The 23,862-nt window shown below is 55.8% G+C and overlaps 1 protein-coding gene across 2 annotated transcripts; it reads left to right on the top strand.

Annotated features, from left to right (window-relative positions):
- Positions 1-22,726, top strand: LOC128275391 (FERM, ARHGEF and pleckstrin domain-containing protein 2). 2 transcript variants are annotated; one of them, XM_053013873.1, is made up of 14 exons: positions 1-201; positions 312-642; positions 715-838; positions 909-1,152; positions 1,242-1,402; positions 1,478-1,552; positions 4,015-4,127; positions 4,696-5,025; positions 14,983-14,988; positions 20,238-20,731; positions 20,796-20,990; positions 21,048-21,908; positions 21,978-22,237; positions 22,310-22,726. In XM_053013873.1, the coding sequence occupies exons 1-14, from the start codon at positions 1-3 to the stop codon at positions 22,416-22,418; spliced, it is 3,504 nt and encodes a 1,167-aa protein (XP_052869833.1). In that variant the 3' UTR covers positions 22,419-22,726. The 2 variants fall into 2 exon arrangements, with proteins under 2 accessions (XP_052869833.1, XP_052869832.1); XM_053013872.1 differs by lacking the exon at positions 14,983-14,988.
- The last annotated feature ends 1,136 nt before the right edge of the window (positions 22,727-23,862 follow it).

Below are 23,862 nucleotides of genomic sequence, written 5' to 3'. Positions count from 1 at the left end.
ATGTCACTTGACTCAATGGGACCGTCGGCCGGCGGTGGTAGCTCGGGTGTCGGCACACTGTCCGGCACGAGAATGATCCACTCGCTAAGCACCCCCTCCGGGGTGGATGGGTCGGTGTCGGCATCACATTCTCGCAGCGGCAAGAAGCTGGCCGTCCGCATTCAGATGCTGGACGATTCCGTTACAATGTTTCAGGTTCAGGTAGGTGTAGGTTGTCAACGCACAGCTTATCGTGCCGTTTAAATCTGTTAACCCACTGGGCGGAACTCGGAATGAATGATCGTTGATTGTTTAATTGAATACCTCTGCAGGCCAAAGCAACGGGTAAAGTGCTGTTCGAGCAGGTCTGCCGTCAGCTGAACCTGCTGGAGGCCGACTATTTTGGGTTGGAGTATCAAGAGGCACAGTCCGGCACGAAGTACTGGCTGGACCTGGAGAAGCCACTGAACCGTCAGGTCGGCCTGTCGCTGATCGAACCGATGCTGCGCTTCTGCGTCAAGTTCTACACTCCCGATCCACTGCAGCTGGAGGAAGAGTACACGCGGTACTTGTTCTGTCTGCAGGTGAAGCGCGATCTGGCCACCGGCAGTCTGCAGTGCAACGACAATACTGCGGCCCTGATGGCAAGCTACATTGTGCAAGGTACGGACCCACCCCGGTGGCGTTGGAGCTTCTCTTTGTATTCACGTTCTGTTTGTTCTCGTCCGACGGTAGCGTCTTGCGGAGATTATGCGGCGGAAGACTATCCCGATCACACCTATCTGTCGTCGTACCGGTTTGTGCCGCAGCAAGATCACACGATGCAGCGACGGATCATGGAAAATCACAAGAAGCATGTGTAAGTAGGCTCGGGGCGGGCTCGGGCGGCCACGCAGTCACGCTTCTCCGTCCGTTTTCCGCGCTTACAGAGGACAATCACCGGCCGAAGCGGATCTAAACTTGCTGGAAACGGCCCGGCGCTGCGAGCTGTACGGAATGAAGATGCATCCGGCCAAAGATCACGACGGGGTGCCGCTGAACCTGGCCGTCGCCCACATGGGCATCGCGGTGTTTCAAGGCATCACCCGAATCAACACCTTCTCGTGGGCCAAGATACGCAAAATATCGTTCAAACGCAAGCGCTTCCTGATCAAGCTACACCCGGAGAACTACGTTAGTATCCTGTGCCTGTGCCTGTGCCTGTGCCTGTGCCCCTTTGCTGATTTCGAACGTGCCGCTAACGGGGTGTCGGCCTTTTGCAGGTTTACCACAAGGACACGGTCGAGTTTTTCTTCGAGGGACGCAACGAGTGTAAGAACTTTTGGAAAAAGTGTGTGGAAAATCATGGATTCTTCCGCTGCACGGCCGTGCAGAACGTGCAACGGCGCAAGGCGCGTGTCCTCTCGCGGGGCAGCTCGTTCAGGTTCGTGCGGGTTGCGGTGCGCTGAGGTACGGCGGTGGTCACACCCTCTCTCTCTCTGCTCTCTGTGCTTTGCAGGTACAGTGGCAAAACACAGAAACAGATCATCGAGTTCGTGCGTGACAACTACGTGAAGCGGCAGACGTTCCAAAGGTGAGCTTACTGATAACGGGCCCCGGACCCCCCGATAGGGCGGACGACCCCGGGCTGTTGTCCGGGGGGCGGCCCATAGCATAATCGACTTTGTGATCGCTTTCCATTTCGTATGATTTCGTTTCCTTTCGGTCACCGTTCAGCATTCAGAAGGATGAACCCATTCTACTACTTTTGTTTCGACCGTTTTACGTTGCCCTTTTGTCGCATTTTCTTTGCCTTCAATCTTCTCGTAGCTGTTATCACCAGTGTAGTATAATTTATCATTTATCACCCCCCCACCAGCCGTCCCATCTCATGCTTTTGGTTCGTTTCACCTGTGCTTGCTGGCCGTTTCAAACTGCAGTTAGAGTTTGAGCGGATCCATTGCGTGTGTTGCGTTCCTTTTTCGCAACGCAACGACGGCAGATTCAGATGAACATGCGTACCTCTAAGTAGCACCCCTTTTTTGGTTAGCTTTAGTATGTCCCCATTTGCCTCCCGTGAGTAGATTTTGCCAAAGTTTCTTGCCAATCGGATTTCGGAGCCCCATTTTGGAACGCTCTAGGGGTAGAATATCGTTGATTGATCCTTGAATGTGTCCAAGTATCGTGATCCTTCGTAAGAACTTACAGTGGATGGCGAAAAGAAGTTTAGTTTCCGAACACAAAATATTTTAGGCAAAACGATGATGAAAAATTTGCTTTAGTCAATCAAAAATCAATCAAAAACATTAAATAAAATGTGTAAATGTTAGTGTTGGTGTATTTAGGGATGATTGATACAAAAGAAAAATGTTAGCCAAACATATTTAGAACAAGCTAAATTTCTGTTCGGCGAAAACAAGTTTGGTATCCGCAATACATACCATTCCGCCCAGACAGTGTAGCCAAACATCCAGCCGTAGTAATTTGTTTCCTAATTGTTAAATTCATTCACTCTGTAGAACCTCTTTTATTTCACCGTAATGTGATAGTTGAAGGAGGAGGAGCTCAAAAATTGTAAGTCTTTCTTTCTCCACTGTCTGTCGCAAACTCCCCGTTTCTCGCTTTTCCATCTTCTCTAAGGATACTAGATGTGCGTGCGTCGTTCTAGCTATAGTTTCTAATATGTCCGCCAGGTGCGCTGGTGACGGCGGCTAGGATGTACCATGATATCCGTTTTTACGCAACACTAATAATGATTCAGGTTCCTTATAGCAGAAAATTCCAACTCCTTATAATGAGAGGTAAATCATGTTAAAGATGCTTCACTCCAAAACAGCTTTTCTCACAATAAGCGAGGTTTCAAAGCATGCAGATATTAAAATACCGTTCTTTTTTTGTATTGGCCTTGGTTAGGTGCGGAATTTGGTTGAAAACATGGCCAGATTTGTCTACATGTTATACGCTACGTCGAATGATATGCACGGAAGGGAGTTGAAAACCTTCTGACTTTCGTTTTTGGCCAATATTTTAGACAGATTGACCGAATGGTTTGTGGATGAGATATTCAGTATACCTAGAGACCTCTAGTTGCTTCATTACCAAGCAAAACAAAGTGAAAACTGAAAACTTCAAGATTCCAACTTAAATTAAACTTGTTTTCGCCGTGTTCAAATTGACCTATGACCACAAATGCCCGCACCCGTGTACTAGATTACATCTAAATGTCATTTTATCGCCCAAATTTTGCTGTTAGAACCCCAAACTAACATTCAACGTATTGAAAGAGCCAAATTCAAATAGAGGATGTACTCATATTTTCACATATTATTCAAACGTTCAGGAGCTAAAGTTCTTTTCGCCATCCACCGTAGATCCACTGCAGATATCCTTATCATGTCTTGATTGATTAAATTCATGTAAAAAACCTAACGGGGAATGATATTAGAATGTGCTTGGCTTTTGGTTTGTTATTTTGAAAAGCATTAGTTTTGTTCGTTTTATCTTTTCCTTTTGTTTTTTAGGTATTCCCATTGAAAGCTGGTTTTCGGATTTTGCCCCGGTGCTCCGCTGCTGCTAAGCGGACATTTTCCGTTGTCTTGAGTAGTGAAGGGATCGATGAGATGTTACTCCGTGTAGAAACGAGAGAAGAGAGTCAGTCTGTTCTGTTCCCTGTTATCTCACACCGTTCGGTTGGGTCATCGTTAGTCGTTAGTCTTGGTTCAGTTAGTTCATCATCTCCTGGGGTTCATTCATTGTAACAAGGAAATTCTAATGCTCCAAACGGACATAGGCCCATCAATATTCATACACACCTTTGTTCCATTGCCAATGGATTTTATTTCCGATTTTCTGTTCGATTGAGTGTGTGTTAGTGAGTTCCTGGGTTTTTGAAACCGTTTTTGTTTTCATTGGATCTTCAAGCCTCTTCGGTTTCGTTGTTGTTGGTTAACTGTTCCTCGTTCGAAGCAGCGCTCAGAAGCAGCTTGTTTGTCCTGGTTACATTCCTCTCTACTATATATATGTCTCTCTATCTCTCTGTTTTATAATCACAAACAGGTCTCAGTCGTTTCGGCAGGGTCCTCTACATTCAAGTAACCGAAGTCAATCACGCACTTCATGTAATGTGAATCAAAGCATCTCGGCTCATCCCTTACTTCCGATCGAAACCGGTTTGTATTATTTCTATTATTTTTAATTTCTTTGCTCTCCTGTTCTCCGTTTTCGATTCGATTGCGTTCGTTTTCGGTTCGTGCTATGCAATATACAATTATATTCGTTGAGTTTGTTGCTCTTTTTCCAAACACACAGAGTTTTGAGTTTGAATGAATACATTTCGATACGCAGCAGCGTATCGGTTCGGTTCTTTCGTGTTCAATGTTTTAGTTTTTCTTTCCTACGTTCACCGTAGCGTGTGTGGTTGTGTAGCGTCTATTGTGCAATGCAATAAACAGCAAAAAAAAAAAGATGTAAATAGTAATATCGTTTAGCAGAGCAGAAACACTTTATAATGCACCCATTTGTTGGCTTTTATGAAAGATCCCCACAAACTACGAATCGTTTTAGTTTTTTTTCGTGCATTCGTTGCGTGTGTGTCCGGGCGCTCTGGATGTTTTTACGAATTGTTACGGCGCAATAATTGACCGATCGATTTGCACGGGTGTTAGCGAAGCCCAACGTGTGTGTTGCGTGGCGCGTTCAACTGACCTCTGTGACTGCTCTACTCTTTGGCCTTTGCAGCGGAATGGGAGCGTCGCAGTCAGAGCAACGTCTTGAGGACGCCTTCTCAGACGAGGAGGCAAGCGGATACGGAGGCGGATCGCCGACCCAGCAGTCCTACCGGCCTCACTCGTTCTCAGCTCACGGAAGCCCAGGTGGAGACCTATCCGATGAAGAGCTATACCCAAATGGGAATGGAACACACGGCGGCGGCGGCCCTGCAGGACTCGAGTCAATCTGCGTCCCCGGGGGGCACCTGGAGTTCGCCATATCACAACAACAACAGCAACAGCAGCAGCCATGCGCGCGAAGCCGATCGGGCTCGTGCACGTCAAGACGGTCACAGTTCCGGTAAGTTCCGTCTGCGTACCGCTACGATTCGTTGCCTTAGTTTGCTTCTGTTTGTGTATTTTGTTGCCAAGCGCGTCGGGCACACTTGGGAGATGTGTCCGCTCGGGTCCGCCCGGGGCATTGTTAAGGTTTTAGTTTAAGTTAAGTTTGATATGCCTTAAGTTTGGGGCGATCGGCGAGACCGGTTCGTTATCGTTTTGTTTTGACCGCATGCATTCGATTTTGATTCGGTTCCACTACCAAATGATCTCTCTTGGGGGTGATCGTGTAACACGGGGATCGTAACCGTATGTAAAATCGATTCGTAGGTCTGAGCCACCGCCACTATGCCACTATGTCCCCCAAATACACTCATCGCAGCCACAGATTTACCACGCAGCTACAGCAGCAGCAGCAGCAGCAGCAGCAGGCGCACCAGCGCCGGGCCTCAGCCGGGCCGCTGGGCCAACCGGGGGATCGCAGCAGTTCTATGGGGGAGACAACGGTCTCCTCCACCAGCCGGGAGAGTGTTTTATTGCCGCTGGACACTCGCACCAGGCGCTCCTCGGCGCTCCTCCCGGGCTCGGCGGCGGGAACGGGGCCCTCAACGGGCCTGCTGGCGGTGGCGGCCAGCAGCTCTCAATCCCACAGTGCCACACTAGCCCGTTATAGCAATACGAGTACCTATTCGATGTCTAAGTCGGTCAGCACCGGGACGGACCTGTCGGACGAGGCGCCGGATAATGTCATCTACTCGGATATCAATGATCTCTATCGTCATCGGAAGTCGTCAGGGGGTCGTCGTGGCCTCGGTACCGACGACGAGGCGGAAGAAGACCCGGAAGAAGAGGTCGACGAGGAGGAAGAGGAAGAGATAATGGATGAGGTCGAGGACGAGAACGCCATCCGGCGTCCGTACCTGGAGGACGACCTGGAGGATGATGACGATGAAGATGACATTGATATCCGTTACGCGACTGCCACGCAGATCAAAGCAATGACATCCGGCGTCGGCGAAGGCCAAGTCGCCGCCGCCAAGTCCGTTCCGAGTGATGAACTGTACGCGACAGTGGATAGGAAAAGTAAACTGAACAAACAGCTACTTCAGCAGCAGCAGCGCGAGGCGGCTGCCCAACAGCAGCAGCAGCACCAGATCACGGTGCAGGTCGCTAGTTTTAAGGTCAACACGCACTATCCGGGAAAGCATTTTAGTGACGAGTTCATAGACGATAGCATTAGAAATTACAATAGCCACACGAACGTCAGTGCGCCGAACGTCGGAAAGCTAACCGATTCGGGTGCCGCCGCCAGCAACTCAGCAAGCGCTGGCGAGATGTACAACCGTTCGGCACACTTTGATGAGTACTGTGGCACCAACAATCGGTACTCCGACACGTCGGACTACTTTAGCCAACCGCACCACTACTCGCACTCGCCCAATTCGCACTCGCTGGCCACCACGATCACGGCCAAGAACGGGTTGACGGACGATGACGAGCGGTACTCGGCCTCGCATCCTCTTCCTCCGCCACCGCCGATCCATCCGCGAACGTCACACTCGTTGCCACGCAACTCGCAGCTCTCCAAGATCGAATCGCTCGATTCCACCTACAGCGGTGTCGTCGGTGGTGGTGGTGGCCAAGGGCCTGGCGGTATCGCGACGGGGGTAGCGCCCGGTGGCGGCCACCACTCGCTCAACAATCTGCCCAGTTCGTCGAAGGTCACGAGCGACTACCTGCACTATTCGTCACTGTTAAAGGGCGCGGGCCCCATTTGCGTCGCCAACGCTGATGCCGATCCGATGGGCAGTAAGAAAACGTCATCGGAGCGGTTGGAGTACGAGCTGTCAAACGCGAACATCTACTCGACGGTGCAGTACAAGAACTACGAGGACGATTTCGAGGAGGAACTGTACATGAACTATCACCGCGGCCAGGTGCTGGTGGATGCGCGCCGCTCGAAGGAAGCCTGGCTGAGGAGCAGTTCGTGTAAGGAGCTGTGCGATTACGGGTACGACTCGACCGGGCGGGCCGATTTCTCGCTGATGGAGCGTGAGTTTCTGACGTCCGACCGCATCGACAGTCCGGTCACGCGGTACGACGATTCGCGCCACTCGATGTACGTGCAGAAGTCGAACTATTCGGTCGAGGCGAGCCAAGAGTTTGCGGCGGCAGCGTCCACGCAGGACCAGGGTAAAGTGTACTCCTCGAGCTACCCCGGCACGACGTACAACACGATCGACCACACGACGTACCGGCGGCACACCACGAACCAGAACTTTTACTCCAACTACGAGTACGGCTCGCAGGACGATCTGTCGCACGACAGCTACGAGCTGCTGGAGAAATCGGACGACGAGCTGTACTATCGGTTCCGGACCGGGAATCCGGAACAATCCGGGCACACACGGTCCTGTTCACTCGATTCCGGCAACTACATCCCGTCGGATGACGAGAGCATTCCCGAGCACGAAGACGCCCATCCGGGACACGTTCACGTTTCGCGGCTCTCCAAGTACTGCACGAGCCTGGAGGCCAAGTGCAAGAGCGCCCCGGATATGGACGATCTGGACGATATGTTTCTGATGGAGGATCCGCGCGATTTGCCGCGCGAGAAGCTGTGCGTCAAGTCGGACGGCAATTTTTACAAGAAAATCAAAATGGCCGCGCACCACGGGTCGTCGCGCACGTCGAGTCCGGAGTCGCGCAGCGATTACTACGAGTCCAAGCTGTCGAAGGGCAGCGATTCGAGCAGCAAAAAGTCCAAGGACAGCGTGTACCACACGGACAGCAACAAGAAGTCGCGCGAAACGCTCAAAAGCAAGTCGGGATCGGGCTTTAACTCGCGCGCCTCCAGCCAGGACTCGAAGGACTCGTTCGGCGCGGACATCCTGCTAACGCGGAACTACGAGATGCCGACGACGACGAGCAAGAAGGCGAAGTATCTGTCGAAGCGCTTCGACAGCAGTTCGCGCAACTCGAGCCAGGACTCGAAGAGCGATTACTACGACGCCGCCAGCGATCACGTTCAGCAGCACCACCAGGGGTCCGGGGACGAGATGTCGGACGAGATCTATTCGCGTGCCAAGGTCAGCCATTCGGACGAGCAGATCGACGAGGCTGGCGCTGCTCCTAAGAGCGTCAGCACGTTCTACGATCATCAGATCTACTCGTCGACGTTCCCGAGTGCCGGGACGAAACCACCGACCACCGGTGGTGGCACCGGCGGCAGCAGCGGCGGCGGCGGCAGCAGCAAGACATCGCACGTCCACTCGATCAGTCTGCAGAACGTGGAGCTGGAACGGAACTCCCGGTTGGGTTACTCGGCGTACAAGTCGCCGTCGCCGGGCGCGCTGCCACTGGGCGCGGTGCCCCCGAAGCCGATCGACAAGCAACCGCCCAAGACGACGCACATCTGGCCGGAGGAGATCGAGGGCCTGCCGACGACCGTGCTGACAGCAGCCGACAGCAGCCAGCGGATCGATCGGTCCCGTGCGTTCCGCAAAAAGTCCGACAGCGAGAACATTTTCAGCTTCGACAAGGAGAAAATCGAATCGCTGACCAGCAGTCTGAACGACGAAACGCCGACCACGGCCATCCTGGTGGAGGCAGCGGCGGCGGCGAAGGGCAAGGTGAGCCCGGACTATCCGCTCACGCCGGAACTGCTGTCGGAGTTTGACAAGCAGAAGATCGAATCGCCCCACATTCTGCCGAAAAAGACGCGCAAAGAGGAGCTGATGGCCAAGACGCACTTCGAGGAGTACACGCCAAAGATGGGTGGCGGCGGCGTCCGCGAGGCGCCGGCATCGATCGCGGGCATCCCGCCGTACGCGCACGCCACTGTGGAGCGGACAAAGTCGGACCCAAACTCGCTGGCCAATCGACCGCGGCTCGGACCGAACTCGCGGCGCCACACGCTGATGCACCAGAAATCGATCGACCTAACGCCGGCCGACTCGAGCGAGGAGGAGTACCTTTACCGGCAGATCCCGAGTGCTCCGCCGCTCTGCAAATCGCACGGCTCGCACTTTGAGCTGCCCCAATCGTACGACATGAGCACTGCCCTGCCGGACTCGATCGTCGGGATCGAGCTGCCGCGCAGTGGGTTCGAGATGCCGAAGAGTTTCTTCAAAGACTTCCAGGATCGGCGAGGATCGTACAAGGCGGTCCTGAAGGATGACATCCCGTACGTGCTGCACAAGCGGCACGTCATGAACGGGACGGCTCCGTCACCGTCGACACCGTCTCGCTACCCGAAACCCAAGTCCCCGAAGTCCCCGAAGTCACCCAAGTCACCGAAATCGCCCAAAGCAATCGGCGTGGATTCGATCGGCGGCAAGGAGGGAGCGAAGGAAAATCTGTTGCGTGTGGCGGACGCTGGCGACCCGGACGCGCGGCTCGAGCAGCACGATCATGATGGTCCGGATCCGGATCCGGGTGTGTCGGGGGGCGGTTTTCTGTTCACCCAAAACATTGACCTCTCGAAGCTGGATCCGGTCACGCTGGAGGTGGACAAGACGGTGCAAACGGTGCAGCTGGCCAACAGCCCGAAGCGGGACATTACGAAGCGCATGGATCCGCTGATGCTGGAGCAGCTCAACAGCAAGCTGAGCCAGATCGAGAGCGACTCGGCGACGAGCTCCAAGACGGACAGTAACGCCGCGATCCAGCAGCTGCAGCTGCAGCTCCAGCTACGCGGCGGAAAGCTCCTGGAACCGAAGCCGGTCGAGCTGCCGTACGTGATCGAGAAGAAGAAACAGCAACAATCGAGCGCCGCCGTGGTGGCGTCAGCAGGAGGCGCAGGTGAGCTGACCGGGGTTCCGAAGCGAGTCGTCAAGACGCGGGTCGCGCCAATCAAGACGAAGGGCGGCAAATCGAAGCGTAACGCCAAGACGCGCATCACGTCGTTCTCGTCCGACGACGAAAGCCTCGATTCGGATGACGTTTTCGGGTCGGCCGAAGCCATGCCGACGAAGCTGGAGTTTTCGCCGCCCCAATCGCGCAAGGAGATCGAACCGATCCTGAAGCACGAGTCCAGCAAGATGGCCTCGGCGAACGCATGGGCCCGCGGCCAAACGATGAGCTCGACCGAGATCGAAGGGTCGCCGCCCCAGTGTCGCCGGCTGGCGGAGCTCGAGAGCCGTTACCACACGGTCAAGCTGGAGACGACCCAGTTGACGAGCACGGAACTGCGCCGCATCTCGGAGCGCTCGTTCTCCATCCCGAGCTCGGAAGACGAGGGCAAGAAGGAGAGGGACCGGAAAGCGGAAGAAGCGACGACGACCACGAAGGCGTACCACCTGACGGAGAAGATCCCGTCGCCGATCATTGAGTCGCCGGGAAAGGAAAAGGCCACCGCCGCCCCCCGGAAGGAGGGTCTCACGTTGGGGTTTTCCACGGCGGTGAAGGCCCAAGCGGCGGTAACACCGACGAAAAAGTTGTCCCCGTCGCGGACGAAGCAGATTGAGGAGCTGATCGATTCGTCGATCGTGATGCGCTCGAAGGGTCACGCACCGATCCTGTTCGCTCACGCGCGCCTCAATCTGAGCGAAGGGTCCGCGTTTGCGGCGCTGCAACGCCAGCGGGCCACACAGGACTCGCCGACGGGCGGTCGGCGGGCCAAGAGCCTTGATACGCCGGTCATTTCGCTGCACAAGCTGCCGCCGATGAATGCGTTCTCCTCGAAGGACGACACGGTCGGGTACGAGGAGGACGAAGAGGCGGACGTGCTGGAGGTGAAGCCGCTCCCCGTCTCGGTGAAGCTACCGACCACGGCGGCGGCGGCAACGATCGAGGAGGAAGAGCAGGAGGAGGATTCGGTCCGCTCGTGCGGCGACGCGATCGTGGTGCGCGATCCAACGATCTCGCGCCAAACGTCGACCGGCGCGGACGAGGATCCGCGGCGGTGCGGCGTGGTGCGGATCGATGCGGATGAGCTGGAGCTGCTCGATCGGCTCAAGTACATCGAAAAGATCGAGCTGCAGGGCGTGAAGATCAAGGAGAAGCGGCGCACGAAGACGAAGCTCAAGAGTGGCCACCAGCTGATCCTGGAGATACCGAAGTACAAGTTTGAGCCGTTCAGCTCGGGCAACAGCTCGATCAAGACGTCGCCGGCCATCAGCCGGGCGAGCAGCGTCGAGAGTACGGGCAAGGCGCGCCAAAAGACGGACAGCGGAACGCAGACCCCGACCGGGGGGGGAGGGGCCGTGAAGCCGCAGCGCAAGTCGACCAGCCCGAAGGGTTCGGAGAAGCTGGTCCAGCCGAAGCGTCGCTCCTCGGACGATGCCAAAAAGTCGTCCGGGTCACCGAACGATATGCTGCGGACCAAGAGCCAGGAGGCGCTGTTGGGCCGCGGGGCCGCTGCGAAGGAGAAATCGAAGTCGCTCGAACGGATGGAACTGAAGCGACTCGGCAGCAAGGAGCGCAAGTCACACGAGGAAAGCGAACTGGAGCGGGCGCGACGCAAGGAGCGCCAGCAGAAGCTGTACGAGTCGGCCATGAAGCAAACGATCACGATGCTGAGCCCGGTCAAGGATCAGCTGCCGCAGTTCCCGGCCCCGCCCGAAGACAAGATCTCGGTGAAGACGGAGGGCGATCGGATCATCATCGATGCGGACATCAAGTCAAAGCCGGAGGATCACGTGTTCATTGCGAAGGCACCGCGCAAGCTGGACTGCGGGTTGGCGAAGATCAGCCGCAGCTTTGAGGATCAGAAGAGCGTCGAGAAGTTGGACAAGGCGAGCCGCAGCTTCGACGATCGGAGCAAGTCCTTCGACGACCACTCGTCGGACCGGTCCGCGGACGAGAGCATCGTGATCCGAAGCCCGACGCGGCTCAGCAAGAGCCAGGAGCTGAAGCAGCAGATCGAGGGCTCGGTCGTGCACAAGCGGTTCGAGGGCAAATCGAAGAGCCTGGAGAAAAAGTCCGACTCGCAGTACCTGGACATTGCGTACAAAACGCGCAGCTTGGACCAGAACTATACCGAGAGCTATGGCGGCGGTGACGCCACTTCCCCGGACTCGGACGGTCACTCGACACCTAGCCGGAAGCAGGAGGTGGTCAAGGTGGAGGTGCACTGCTCAAAGATGGACTCACCGGAGGCGGTGGAGGCCACCGGAGGTCGTGGCCGCAAATCGACCACCGACAGTGACAGCAAGTCGCCTGACGATCCACGATCGCCATCACGGTTCGATAAGGGCAAGAGCCTGGATCTGAAGGACAAACCGCAGGCGGTCAGTGCGGAGCGGAGGGCCCTTTCGCAGCCGGCAGCGGACTGCGAGCTTGACATGCAGGACATCATCTCCGAGCGCCGCACGCTGGACCTTATGAAGCGCCGTTCGGAGGAGAAAACGGTCGACGACGCACCGGCGGCGGCGACGGAGGCGGAAGTGCTTCCGGCAAAGGCAGGCAGCGAGGAGGAATCGCTCACGGAGGTCAGCGAGCTGAAGGATGTGACTGGGGTGCCGCCGCTCCGTGTGCCGACGATCTCGTACGAGGAACCATCGATCGAAGAGGATGACCAGGATGAGGAGGAGCAGGACGGCGGCGAGGAACTGGAACAGGATCTGGACCGGCGGCGACCGGGGATTATGGGTAAGGTTGGCCTCGAGCGAAGTCGCAGCGACGAAACCGGATCGTGGGTAACGATCGCGAGCGAAGAGTTCACCGGAACTGATGGCCAGGGTGGGACACCGCACCCCCGGATCGAGTCGCAGGCCACGCTGGAGGATGTGAAGGATTTGCCCGTGATGCCCGAGTCGGAAGCGGTGCTGCCTACGTCGGCGTCGCACTCCAATCGATCGTCGCCTTCCGCGTTTGATCCTCCCCTCCCGCAGGTACCGCAGGAAAGGAAGCCACCGGAAGTGCTGTCCCCGTTGCGGGAGAAGCACGCGCGGATCATCGGGGACGACGCCGACGAGCGGAAGCAAGCGTCGCAGCGGCGCGGTGATTTCTTGCGCCTCTCGATTGAAAGATCGCGCAGCTCGGATACGGGCTCGAGCCGGGAGAACGAGACCAGCCCGATCCGGCACGATTCGAGCACGCCCCGGGGGAAGGGCTCGCTGGATGAGGAGTCGAGCGTGAGCTGCTCGATTTCGCGCCCGTTGGGCATCTCGCAGGACATGGACACGAACGAGCACACCAAGTGCCGGGAACTGCGCGAAGCGATGCTCCGGATGGAGGAGTACGACGGTGACGGCGATGGCGCACCGATCACGGCCATGAGGAAGGTATCGCCGACGCTTGAGAAACAGTATCCGGTCGATTTGGGGTCGGGCTCGGAGTTGGACGTGGAAACTCCGGAAGATCGTATTTCGCGGCTGTTGCAGCGTGAAGAGAGCGAATCCAGCTCGGACAATGGTGGCGCAGCTGGTGGAGGCCTGGGAGTGCCAGTAACGGGGCTTGCTGTCCCGGCGAAACCACGGGTCGTGAAGCCGGTTCGTGCGACGTTGCTCCACAAGAAGGTCTGCCGGACGGCGGGACCGAACGAGAAGCAGGCGCAGCAGACGACGGCGGAACTCAAATCCGGAACGCTGAAGCTGCTCAGTGCCGACGGAGGCGATCGCAGTTCGCTTGAGTCCAAATCGAGCCTAGAATCGAAGGGATCGCTCGGTTCGTTTGAAACCGAGAGCAGTTCCGGGTCCCTGGGGGCCGCCCAGCGAAAGGGGGACTTGACGCAGCGTGAGCAACAGTCCACCTGGCGCCCGTATCCGATCGAAAGCTCGGGCAGTTCGAGCGTCGAAGACGGGTGGTTGCCACCGGAACAGGAAAGCTACGAGAGTTTCGAGCTGGCCACCGAAACGATCGCCATTCCGGTCGCCGTCCAGCAGCAGCAGCAGGAAGAGCGGAAGGAATCGTCGCCGGACGAACAGAAGGAGAGCGATTCGGATCTGCAGGACGAGCTGAACGATTTCCCGGCCACGTTCGGGTACCCGGAACTCACGTCCACGCTCGGGATCGCCATCAACCCGGTGGACATTCTCGGGTACGGCGCAAGCTTCGGCGTAGGCCGCACGCTGTCGCGCATCTCGGAGCGCAGCACGGCGTCGGAGAAGTCGAGCGGCGAGGAGGTGGCCGAGGCGGAAAAGTCCAGCCTCGAGGACCTGAGCGTGCACGATGAGTCGGCCATTTCGAGCGAACACCAGGCCAGCCTCAGCTCGGATCTGCACTCGAACTCCAACCCGGCCTACATTTCCGACGCCGATCGGCGCACTTCGGCCGAAATGCCGGACATTCCGTGTGACTCGGCGGCCGCCGAACGACTTTCGGAGATCTACCAGAGCAACGTGGTCAAGAACGGTCGGTTCACGGTTTCGCACGTGACCGAAGCGGCGGGCAACGGCACCTCGGCGGCAGCCCCGCCGGTCCCGCCGGAGCTCAAAAAAGTGGTGCAAAGCAAACCGGATCTGGCCGGGTGCCTGTTGGCCGGGGGTGGCGGCGGTAGTCAGGACTCGGAAGATTGGCCACTGCCCGAGATTCCGTACGATGGAACACCACCGGTGGAGGCTCCGCCGCCGCCACCGCCAACCATGGCACCGCCACCGATCCGACCGTACTGGACGCTCGGCGGCCAATCGCAGGAGTCGGACAATTGGCCCACTCCGCCGTCGTCCCTGGAGCACGCCCCGATCGTGGGGAACGTGCAGACGTTCCGCGCCGTGGAACCGCAGCACCCGACGCAGGTCATGGTGGAATCGTTTACGGAACCGACGACCGGCGATTCCGACGACTCCGATCCGGATTATGCCGAGGTGGCGGGGGACGAGCCGGTTCCGGAGCCACCGAAGCGGGACTATGCGTCCGGTTCGGGTTCGTGCTCCGGGTCCGGATCGTTGTCCGGCAAGTCGGGTTCCTCGCCCAGCCCGTCCCTCTCGATGGTGGTGCCGTACGAGAGTACGGCCTACCTGATGTCCACGAACGAGAGTGCCACGTGCCTGGGGCCGGCCAGCTGTCTCAAGTCCACGTTTGACATTTGCTCCAGCCAGCGGTCAAGCGGCGGTTCCTCGTCGGCGGCGACGACGACGACGCCGACGGGTGGCGGCAGCAGCAGCATAATGCTGGGCGCGAAGGAATCGAACCCGGACCGGGTCATTATCTCGCAGCCAACGCGGTCACCGCAGAACCTGAGTCCCATCACGGACGATGATTTCTTCCTGAACGACGAAGTGTTTGGACCGGGCACGGTCAAGATTGAAATCTCACCGGACGATAGCCGGCCATCGTTGTCCATGGTGGGCAGCGGCGGCGGCGGTCACCACAACAGTAGCAGCGGTCAGCAGAAGTTTTCGCGCGGTTCCAACAACTCGGACACCTCGATCGACGACATGCTGTCGGCTTCGTGCGGCACGTACATGGAGGAGACGGTGCGCCTCCGGAACCTGGAGCCGCGCCGGCTGAGCAACGAGTCGTGCAAGAAGTGCAGCCACAGTTCGCACTCGGAAGAGGAGACCAGCTCGTTCGGCACGGACCTGGACGGGACGGTCAAGATGGGGCTGCAGCAGAAGCGCTGCACGCACAGCTCGCACTCGGAGGACACGTCGATTGGTCTTAGCATTTCCGAATGGTCGACCGGCACGAACACCGTACGGCAGTACGCGAACCTGTCCGGCTCGGACAGCCTGTCGGCCGTCTCCAACCATTCCGGCAATGCCAAGAGCGAAAAGTCGAACCGCGGCGGTGGCGGCGGCGGCGACACCAAGAGCTGCTCGATCAGTTCCATCCACAAGTCGACCGAGAGCCTGGACGAGAAGACGAGCGGCAGCTTCTCGAGCAGCAACGCCGCCGCAGCGGCCAACACCGGCGGTGGCTCCGCGGGTGGGCCCACCAAGCGACAACGGCTCGAGTCCGACACGAACGGCGGCGGCGGCGGACCGCGCTACGAACCGTTCAGCAACTCGACCGACACGAAGAGCGACGATACGACGACCCTCACGCTGACGGAGATGGCCCAAACGATCACCGAGTGGTCCACGAGCAGCAGCAACACGCTGATCGCCCAGGTCGAGGCCATGAAGCAGCTGCAGGAGGGTAAGTCTCCACCGGCGGCGGCGGCCGAGCCCGGGCGCCACGCTGCGTCACGCACCACCTTCGAGTATGTCCCGCTAAAGACACCCAAGGGGCACGCCGGCGCTCCACCGGATCTGATCCCCGAGCGGCCGACGCGGATGCCGCCGAAGATTGTGGATGTGATCGAAAAGTCCCCACAGCGAGCGCCGATTACGCAGCAACCGTTGGCCACAGGATCGGCGGTCGACGGGGCCGCCACCGGGTCCGTCAGTAAGCGCAAGTCGCTGGAGCTGATGTCGAAACGGTACCAAAGCCAGGACATCTCCGACACGGAAAGCAGTCTGTTCACGGAGAAGCTGTACGGTCAGAGCGACAAGCTAACGGAGCGCTACCAAAGCCAGGAGTTTACTCCGCTCTCGGCCACCGGTGCGCCGCCGACGAAGCCACCGCGCGGTGATTCGCTGCCCTCGTCCAGCCCGACACCGATGGCCGAGAAGCCGCTCGTGAAGCACCACAGCTACGACGACAAGACGCTGTCCAAGTCGCAGATCCGGGAGTACAAAACGTCCAAGATGCGCCACAGCCAGTCATTCCACGAGCACCTCGTCTCGTCGGATCTGAACAAAATCGTCGAGGAGAGCCTGGGCAGCTCGTCGACCACGACGACGACGACGCACACGAGCGAGGCAACCAGCACGGACAACTCGTCCCCGATGTTCCCACGGCCCGAGAAGCTAATCCGCTGCTCGCCGTACTACTCCAGCAGTCTGAGTTCCGAGTCGCCCCCGATTCAACCGAGTCAGCTGCCTCCGCCGGTCCAGAAGCCACCGCGCAAGAGCTCCCTTCCGCGGAACCTGGTGGGCGTGCCCCGGAGTCCACCGAGCGGTAACGATACCGACAGTTCGCTCGATCACCGCGCCCAGGATCCGAAGCTGCGCGTCCGGGGTTACCGGAAGAAGCGCACGGTGCCGCTGAAGAAGAGCCGCCTGGACAGCCGGCCACTGGAGCACCAGGAGAGTTCCGAGTGTTCCGAGGGTTACTTCCCCGAGATGGAGTCGGGTTCGTCGGAACCCGTGCTGGTGGAACACCGAAGCTATCCGGATTTTGAGGAGGAACTGGAGCAACTGCCGGAGGACTACGAGGACGAAACGTACCGGGAGGACGAACTGGTGGCACCGAGTCGGAATGGGGCCGGCGTGTACCCGAGCGCGTCGTACTCGAACAAGTTCGAAGGCCTGGACATGACGGAAAACGTCGACGAGATGGGCTTCCCGCGGTACGATCGGCTCGGGCACATCACGAACCCGAACCTGTACAAATCGGACACACCGTCGCCGCCGATCAAACCGGTCCGCCAGCGGCGCTTGCGGCAGACGAAGCGGGACGATCCGGCGGCGGCCACGGGCATGGCCATGGCGGCCGATCTCGAGTATCAGGGGGTGCAGTACACGCCCGAAAGTGGCAGCTGCTCGGAGACGAAGGCCGGCCTCTCGGATGATGTGTGCTACTCGAGCGAGGACAGCTTTGCCGCTGGCTACAATCGGTCCGCCGGTGGTGGTGCCAGTGGTGGAGGAGCGGGTGGTGCCGGCGCAGGCGGTGGTGTGTCCGGCAATAGTTCACGCTATCAGAAGAACGTCGAAATCCCGTATCCGGACTTTTTGTCCGACTACGAAAACGAGTCATCGTCGGCGTGCTCGTACGCCCGGCGTATGGAGCAGGACCGTCACCGGTACGTGGAGATGGAGCTGCAACACCAGCCGTCGTCGTATCCGGACTCGGAGAAGAGTGCCGACGGGTCGGCCGAGTTCGACCTGAAAGCGCTGCCTCCGCCGATTTACGTCGACGAAGGTGACGAGGAGGAGGAGGAGGAGGACGAGGAAGAAGATAATGCCGTTTAAGTGCGGTGCGATGTGTGGTGGCCACCAGTAACAGAACCCCCTTAAGTGTAACCGAAAGATCTCCACGATTTAGTCACTCACCATACATACGCACCTTGCATTCTGTAGAGACCTTGTTCTGGTCCACCTTTCGCCTCCATTAGCCAAACATCCTAGTAGCCTGTGAGCGAGAGCAACTTTTACTTGCCAAACGTTTTTTGTACACGAATATATTGAATTACGTTTTTCTATGGGATTTATTGCGTCACACGGCGCGCTGGGCCACAAGAGTGTTACCCGAGTGCGTTCTGTTCGTCCTCCGTTTGAGGTTCCCCGGGAGGGGAAATGTGCGTATTGTGTACCTGTGAACCCCGTCGTTGTGTCGTTTCGTAATGGCGGCCATCTCGCCTTTCTTTCCTTCGTTGGTTCGAGAGTAATCTGCATTTATTAGTCGGGTCGCGTCTGGTCGGGCAAGTTTTCTGTTTCCTTGCGGAAGAAGAGGAAGGATCAGATAAGGAAGAGGGCGGGACGCGGGGTCGAGCCTAGTATCTACTATAATCAAAGACAACGGAATGAACAAAACAAAAATCGTTACTTCGCCAATAGCCAATAGTTTATTGTGAAGCGCGGGTGAGGGGATGGTCACGAGCATGAGGCGCATTATAATGTGCCCCCCGTCATAGTCATAGTCTTAGAAATGGTCTAAAAATGGTCTAGCACGTACGCATGGTATGGTATGAAATGTTAAACAGTCTATAAGGCATCTTTGATCTCCGTTTCGTTGCAACCGTCTTGACACACTTCCACTGCAGATGCTATGCTTTAATCAAAGTCAACTGTGACAAAAGAAACCCCTTGAGTAGCAGCATGTTGCTAAGTAACCCGAAAGCCCGAAGTGTCTATTGAGAGTTGACAAGGCAAGGTTGTTAGAGGATGCCAAATGTACTTCCAAAGTACTTCCCGTTACACTAGCGTTAGGTGGTTACGTTTCCCGTTTGGTTTTTGTTTTTCTCATTCGAAAGAAGATCGGGTTTGCGCCCTAAAGGGCTAGGACCGGTATATGTGTTAGACTTGTTAGCAGCAGCAGTGCAGTGAAAGATTATTATTGAATAAGTATTATATTCTAAAACGAAAGTTATGAAAAACTCATGTATCGAACAATATTTTAACAAACTAAAGTCAGTAATGCGAACGCAATTGGCCAATAACAACCGTTTAACATGTTTGCTATGATGCCAATTCGAGAGGTGGTTAGAGAGGTGAAAACCGTGAATGAAATAGGAATCGTATTAAGTGGCCGCTACGGGGAGCGAGAGCCGGACCGCTGTAGCAGAGTGCGTAGTATTTTGTAATGAATTTTCAACGTTTTGAGATTGTTTGAGATTAACGAGAGGCCGCAGAGGCGAAAGGTAAAATAATACATTTAATCATTATGACAAAAAAAAGAAACAAAAAACACTTTATTAACACATTAGCCAAGAAACTGTTGTTTGCGATTATGCGATTAAAAAGTATTTCACAAAACAAATGAAAAATCAACCCAAAAAAAGGCCAAAAAATCGAAAGACAGTTACTCATCAACCTAACATGCATATAGCGATTAGTTACAAAAAGCAAAGGGCAAAACGAACGAGAAACGATGCGGATCGGATGATGAGAAGAGCATATAGAGAAGCGAAAGAAAAACCAAAAACATAGCATAACGAGATATCTAGTTTTTACTCTTCGAAACGATTCACCGCCGCAGCCGAAGCCGAAGCCAACAGACAGACAGTTGCCAAAACCATTAACTCCGATAGCCAGTGCGATGCCAAAAAGTCAGTAACAAACATGTATTCAGCAGCAGAATAGAAAAACTCTCTTCTCAACAAGCGTATTTTAGAACCACCAGAGTGTGTTAGTAGCGAGGGCAGGAAACGGAAGCCATTCCGCTGCCATTCCGATCGCATTCCGAGATCCTCCACACGAATGACTAAACGGTGATGATCAATAAAGGCAAACGTAATCAAATGCGCCCTCCCCTTTCCGTTACTGAAACTCCTTTTGGGACGAGGGTTAACATTTAACATGCCACTTTTTACATGCACTAAAGGGAAACACGCGCGCGGACACAGTACTATGTAAGTGGTTTCATGTTCACAATACTTATGACCGAATTTACGATGCATGCTCTGTCCTGAAGCTCCTCGGAATGTAGTTTTTAAGTTAAATATTTATATACGCTTAAGTTCAGAATGTTCAATCTTAGACCTTAGATAGTTACGTCCGGCTAGTTGTAGTTTTGTGGTAGTTTGTAGTTCTCGACTTAAGGATCGTCAATTCTCGGCTGATCAATCCATTTTCTGTTCTCCAGACGATTACCATGGGATCAACGGGAACGTGTCGTTGGATCGACGCAGCGAAATCGTGCAATCGCCCAACCGGTACGAGCTGACCCTCGGGGGGGCCGCCTCGGTGGACAAATCGAACAACAACAACTCGCTGTCGCGGGTCGCCGGTGAAACGGGTTCGTACGATCTGTCGAGCGCGGAAGCCCGTGCGGCCAGGAACGGCCACTTCGGGGGCAGCAACGGTGGAGCGCTGCACACGGTCGACGAGATCAATGTGATCAACAACAACTACCAGAACACGTTGCCACCGGCACCGCAGACTCCGACTTCGCCGACGATGCTGACGATGATGAGCGCCGCCGCCGCCGGCAACGGCAACGGCAACAGTGGCACGCTCCGGTCGATCGACGAGGAGATGCGCAAAAAGAAGTGGCCCACCGATCGGGCGTACTTTCTGGCGAAGGAACTGCTCATGACCGAGCGGACCTACAAGAAGGACCTGGATGTTATCAACACGGTAAGCGCGGTAGGAGAGGAGGTATTCGGAGCGGCTCAACTAATGCGGTGTTCCGTTCCGTTAGTGGTTCCGTGAGGAGCTGACGCCGGAAGATTTGGAAAATCTTCAGCCCCTGTTTCAGTATTTCGAGTCCATGCTGGAGCACCACAGTGTGTTTCTGCGCGATCTCGAGCACCGGATACTGCTGTGGGAAGGACGCGGTGGCCACGAGACGCACCGAATCGGTGACGTGATGCTGAAGAACATGGTCGTGCTGCCGGCAAGTACCTCTGACTCCGGTTCCGACTTCCCTCTCACTCTCACTCTATCTCTGCAGATTTACGATGAGTACGTGGAGAGCCACCGGGAGATATTGGAACGGTTGAACGATCTGTACGACAATGACGACAAGTTCCAGCAGACGTACCGTGAGTTCGAGCAGCAGAAAGTGTGCTATCTGCCGATCTGTTACTTCATCCTGAAGCCGCTCCACCGGCTGCTGCACTACGAGCTGCTGCTGGAGCTGCTGTTGGTGCACTACGGGGAGGATCACTTCGATCGCACCGATTGCCACGGCACGCTGATGATGCTGACGCGCACGACGGAGGTGATCCGGCGGGAATTGGCCGTCTCGGAGAACCACAGTTTGTTGTGCGAGATCCAGCGCGACATCGAGGGCTACGATGCGCTCGTCCAGCCCGACCGCAAGCTCGTCCGCCAGGGCTGCCTGCTGAAGCATTCCAAGCGTGGCCTGCAGCAACGCATGTTCTTCCTGTTCTCCGACATTCTGCTGTACGCGGTCAAGTCGCCGGTGACGCAAACGTTCAAGGTGCTCGGCCACGTGCCGGTGCGGTCGCTGCTGACGGAGAACGCGGAACACAACGCGTTTGTGATATTCGGCGGCCAGCGGGCGATCACCGTGAGTGCGGGCACCACGGTCGAGAAGACGCTCTGGCTGGACGAGCTGGCGAAGGCGGCCAACGGGCTCAAGTACAAACCGCAGACCCAGCTACCGCAGATCGTGTCGATCAAAACGTGCACTTCGTCCGAGGAAAACCTGGAAGCCTGCGGACTGACCAGTGCCCTCTTGCCGCAGGTCCCAGCAAAAGCTCCTTCGTCGCGAAACAACACCGCCCTCCACGTTTGCTGGCACCGTGGCGTCACGATCTGTCTCGACGATCATCTGCGCTCGGGACGGGTAAGTAGCTCGGCGGGACGACGTAGCACACACGTGGGGCTAGTTCTAATCGCCCCCGGTTCGTTGCAGAATCAAATATCCGGCTATCTGTTGCGCAAGTTCAAGAACAGCTCCGGCTGGCAGAAGCTGTGGGTCGTGCTGACCTCGTTCTGTCTGTACTTCTACAAGAGCTACTCGGACGATGCGGCCCTGGCGAGCTTACCGCTGCTCGGGTACACGGTCGGCCCACCCGGCATCCAGGATGCGGTCCAGAAGGAGTACGTGTTTAAGTTGTCGTTCAAAAACCATACCTACTTCTTCCGTGCCGAAAGCGAACACACCTACAACCGGTAAGCGAGGGCGGCGCAAGGCGCGCGGCCATTCCTTTTGGGTCATGACTTTCATTGTTCGACTTCCCGCAGATGGATGGAAGTGTTGCGGAGTGCCACGCAGATTCAAGAGTCACGCGCATCGCCGACATCGATCGCCGTAGGGGGCAGCAGCAGCAACAGCAACCATGGCTCCAAGTAGGGTCCAGGGGGGGTACGTGCGCCCCTTTCCGGACTCCTTCGGAAAGATTTCACTACCATCATCACCGCGAGAGTATCACGAGAGAACAAAATCGAGGATAAACGAAGCAAAACGCAATCACGCGAAAGCACATGGCACCGGGAACCGGGAGTGTGAGGAGGAACGGTCACTCTATATTTATCGTCTTTTGCTTTTTATACTTTAGGAACCATTTTTAGTCCCCAGAAAACCGCATGGCGCATACTTGTGTGCGTGTGTAAAGCGAAGCAGCAGTCATTAAAAAAAACACTAATCAATAAAATGATGATTATACTAATGATGATAAAAGCAAAATTTGACCACACGACCACATTTTGATCTGCAACGAAAGAAAACGCGGCGCGCGAATGAGCGATTCAGTCGGGAGCAAGCTGGTGCACTGCACAAACGGGTAAAGTACATACAGGGTGTAATATCTTTAATAATATCGCGGCCGTTACTTGATATCTTTTATTTCATTTACACCTTCTTTTCTATCTCTCTAAAATATCGACCTATTCCTTGAACGACAGTTTACTGACTGAATGCTAGTCTTGTTGAACACTACCTTTTTACCTATCTTTAGCCTACTTTGCTCGTATGTGGTTTGCGATGAATATTCGCTACAAGGGCTACTCCAAGACATCTTCGTGTAATGTAGTTTCCCATATGCATATGCTAAGGTCTAGTAATGGGCTGAATGAAGAAGCTAACCATTTTTGGGAGGTTGGCTATGGAGAGTTTCATCGTCCAACGGCCACCAGCAGATCGAACATCGAACAAATGGTACAACACTGAGCTTCGCCGGTTCAAATCCAACAGGGATCATGCGCTGAACTAACACAGTGGAAGACTGGAATGTGTTTACTTCGTTGAGAAATGAGTATACTGCTGAATTAAAAAGAGCCAGGCAGACATATTTCTCTGAAGAGATCAACAGACACCAAGGGAATAGCAGGGAATTGTGGAAATTCCTTAAAACCTTGCTAAAACATGAGGAAAAAGCAGGTCTCTTCATAACATTTTCGGGTAGAACCGTTTTGGATGAAGTGGCCATTGCGGAGAACTTTAACAAGTTCTTCGTTGAAAGTGTTAGACCGATTCATGAAGGGATTGCATTCAAGTTCGAGCAAATCACCTATGAGGAGCCGGAAGTGATATATTGTACGTTGAAGAAAAGGGGAGGTGTAGGAATCGTAAATGGGCAGGTTCTTCAGGACTGCTTTCATATCGTTGGACGCGTTGATGTGGTTTGTCTGAATCTAACCTAGCGTAGAGAATAGAAGCAGCGGAACGGGTGCTTCGGGTCGATGTCCGCTGTTTTGCGGGCCAGCCTTTACCAGTCTGCAGCTCGTTTCGCCGGCGATCACAAGCCGGCTAGCTGGCACAAAACCGGCAACCGTGGCCAAGAGTAGTTGTTATTGAC

Source organism: Anopheles cruzii, chromosome 3 (genome assembly GCF_943734635.1).
Source record: "Anopheles cruzii chromosome 3, idAnoCruzAS_RS32_06, whole genome shotgun sequence".
NCBI lineage: Eukaryota > Metazoa > Arthropoda > Insecta > Diptera > Culicidae > Anopheles > Anopheles cruzii.
Note: the sequence above shows the minus strand (reverse complement) of the source record. Positions and strands in the feature narration are given on the sequence as shown.

Excerpts from the sequence above, each read along its gene's own strand:
- LOC128275391 (XM_053013873.1), top strand. The coding sequence starts at position 1 with ATGTCACTTGACTCAATGGGACCGTCGGCCGGCGGTGGTAGCTCGGGT. Across the intron at positions 4,128-4,695 it reads CTTACTTCCGATCGAAACCG|CGGAATGGGAGCGTCGCAGT; the intron begins GTTTGTATTATT and ends TGGCCTTTGCAG. Across the intron at positions 22,238-22,309 it reads AGCGAACACACCTACAACCG|ATGGATGGAAGTGTTGCGGA; the intron begins GTAAGCGAGGGC and ends GACTTCCCGCAG.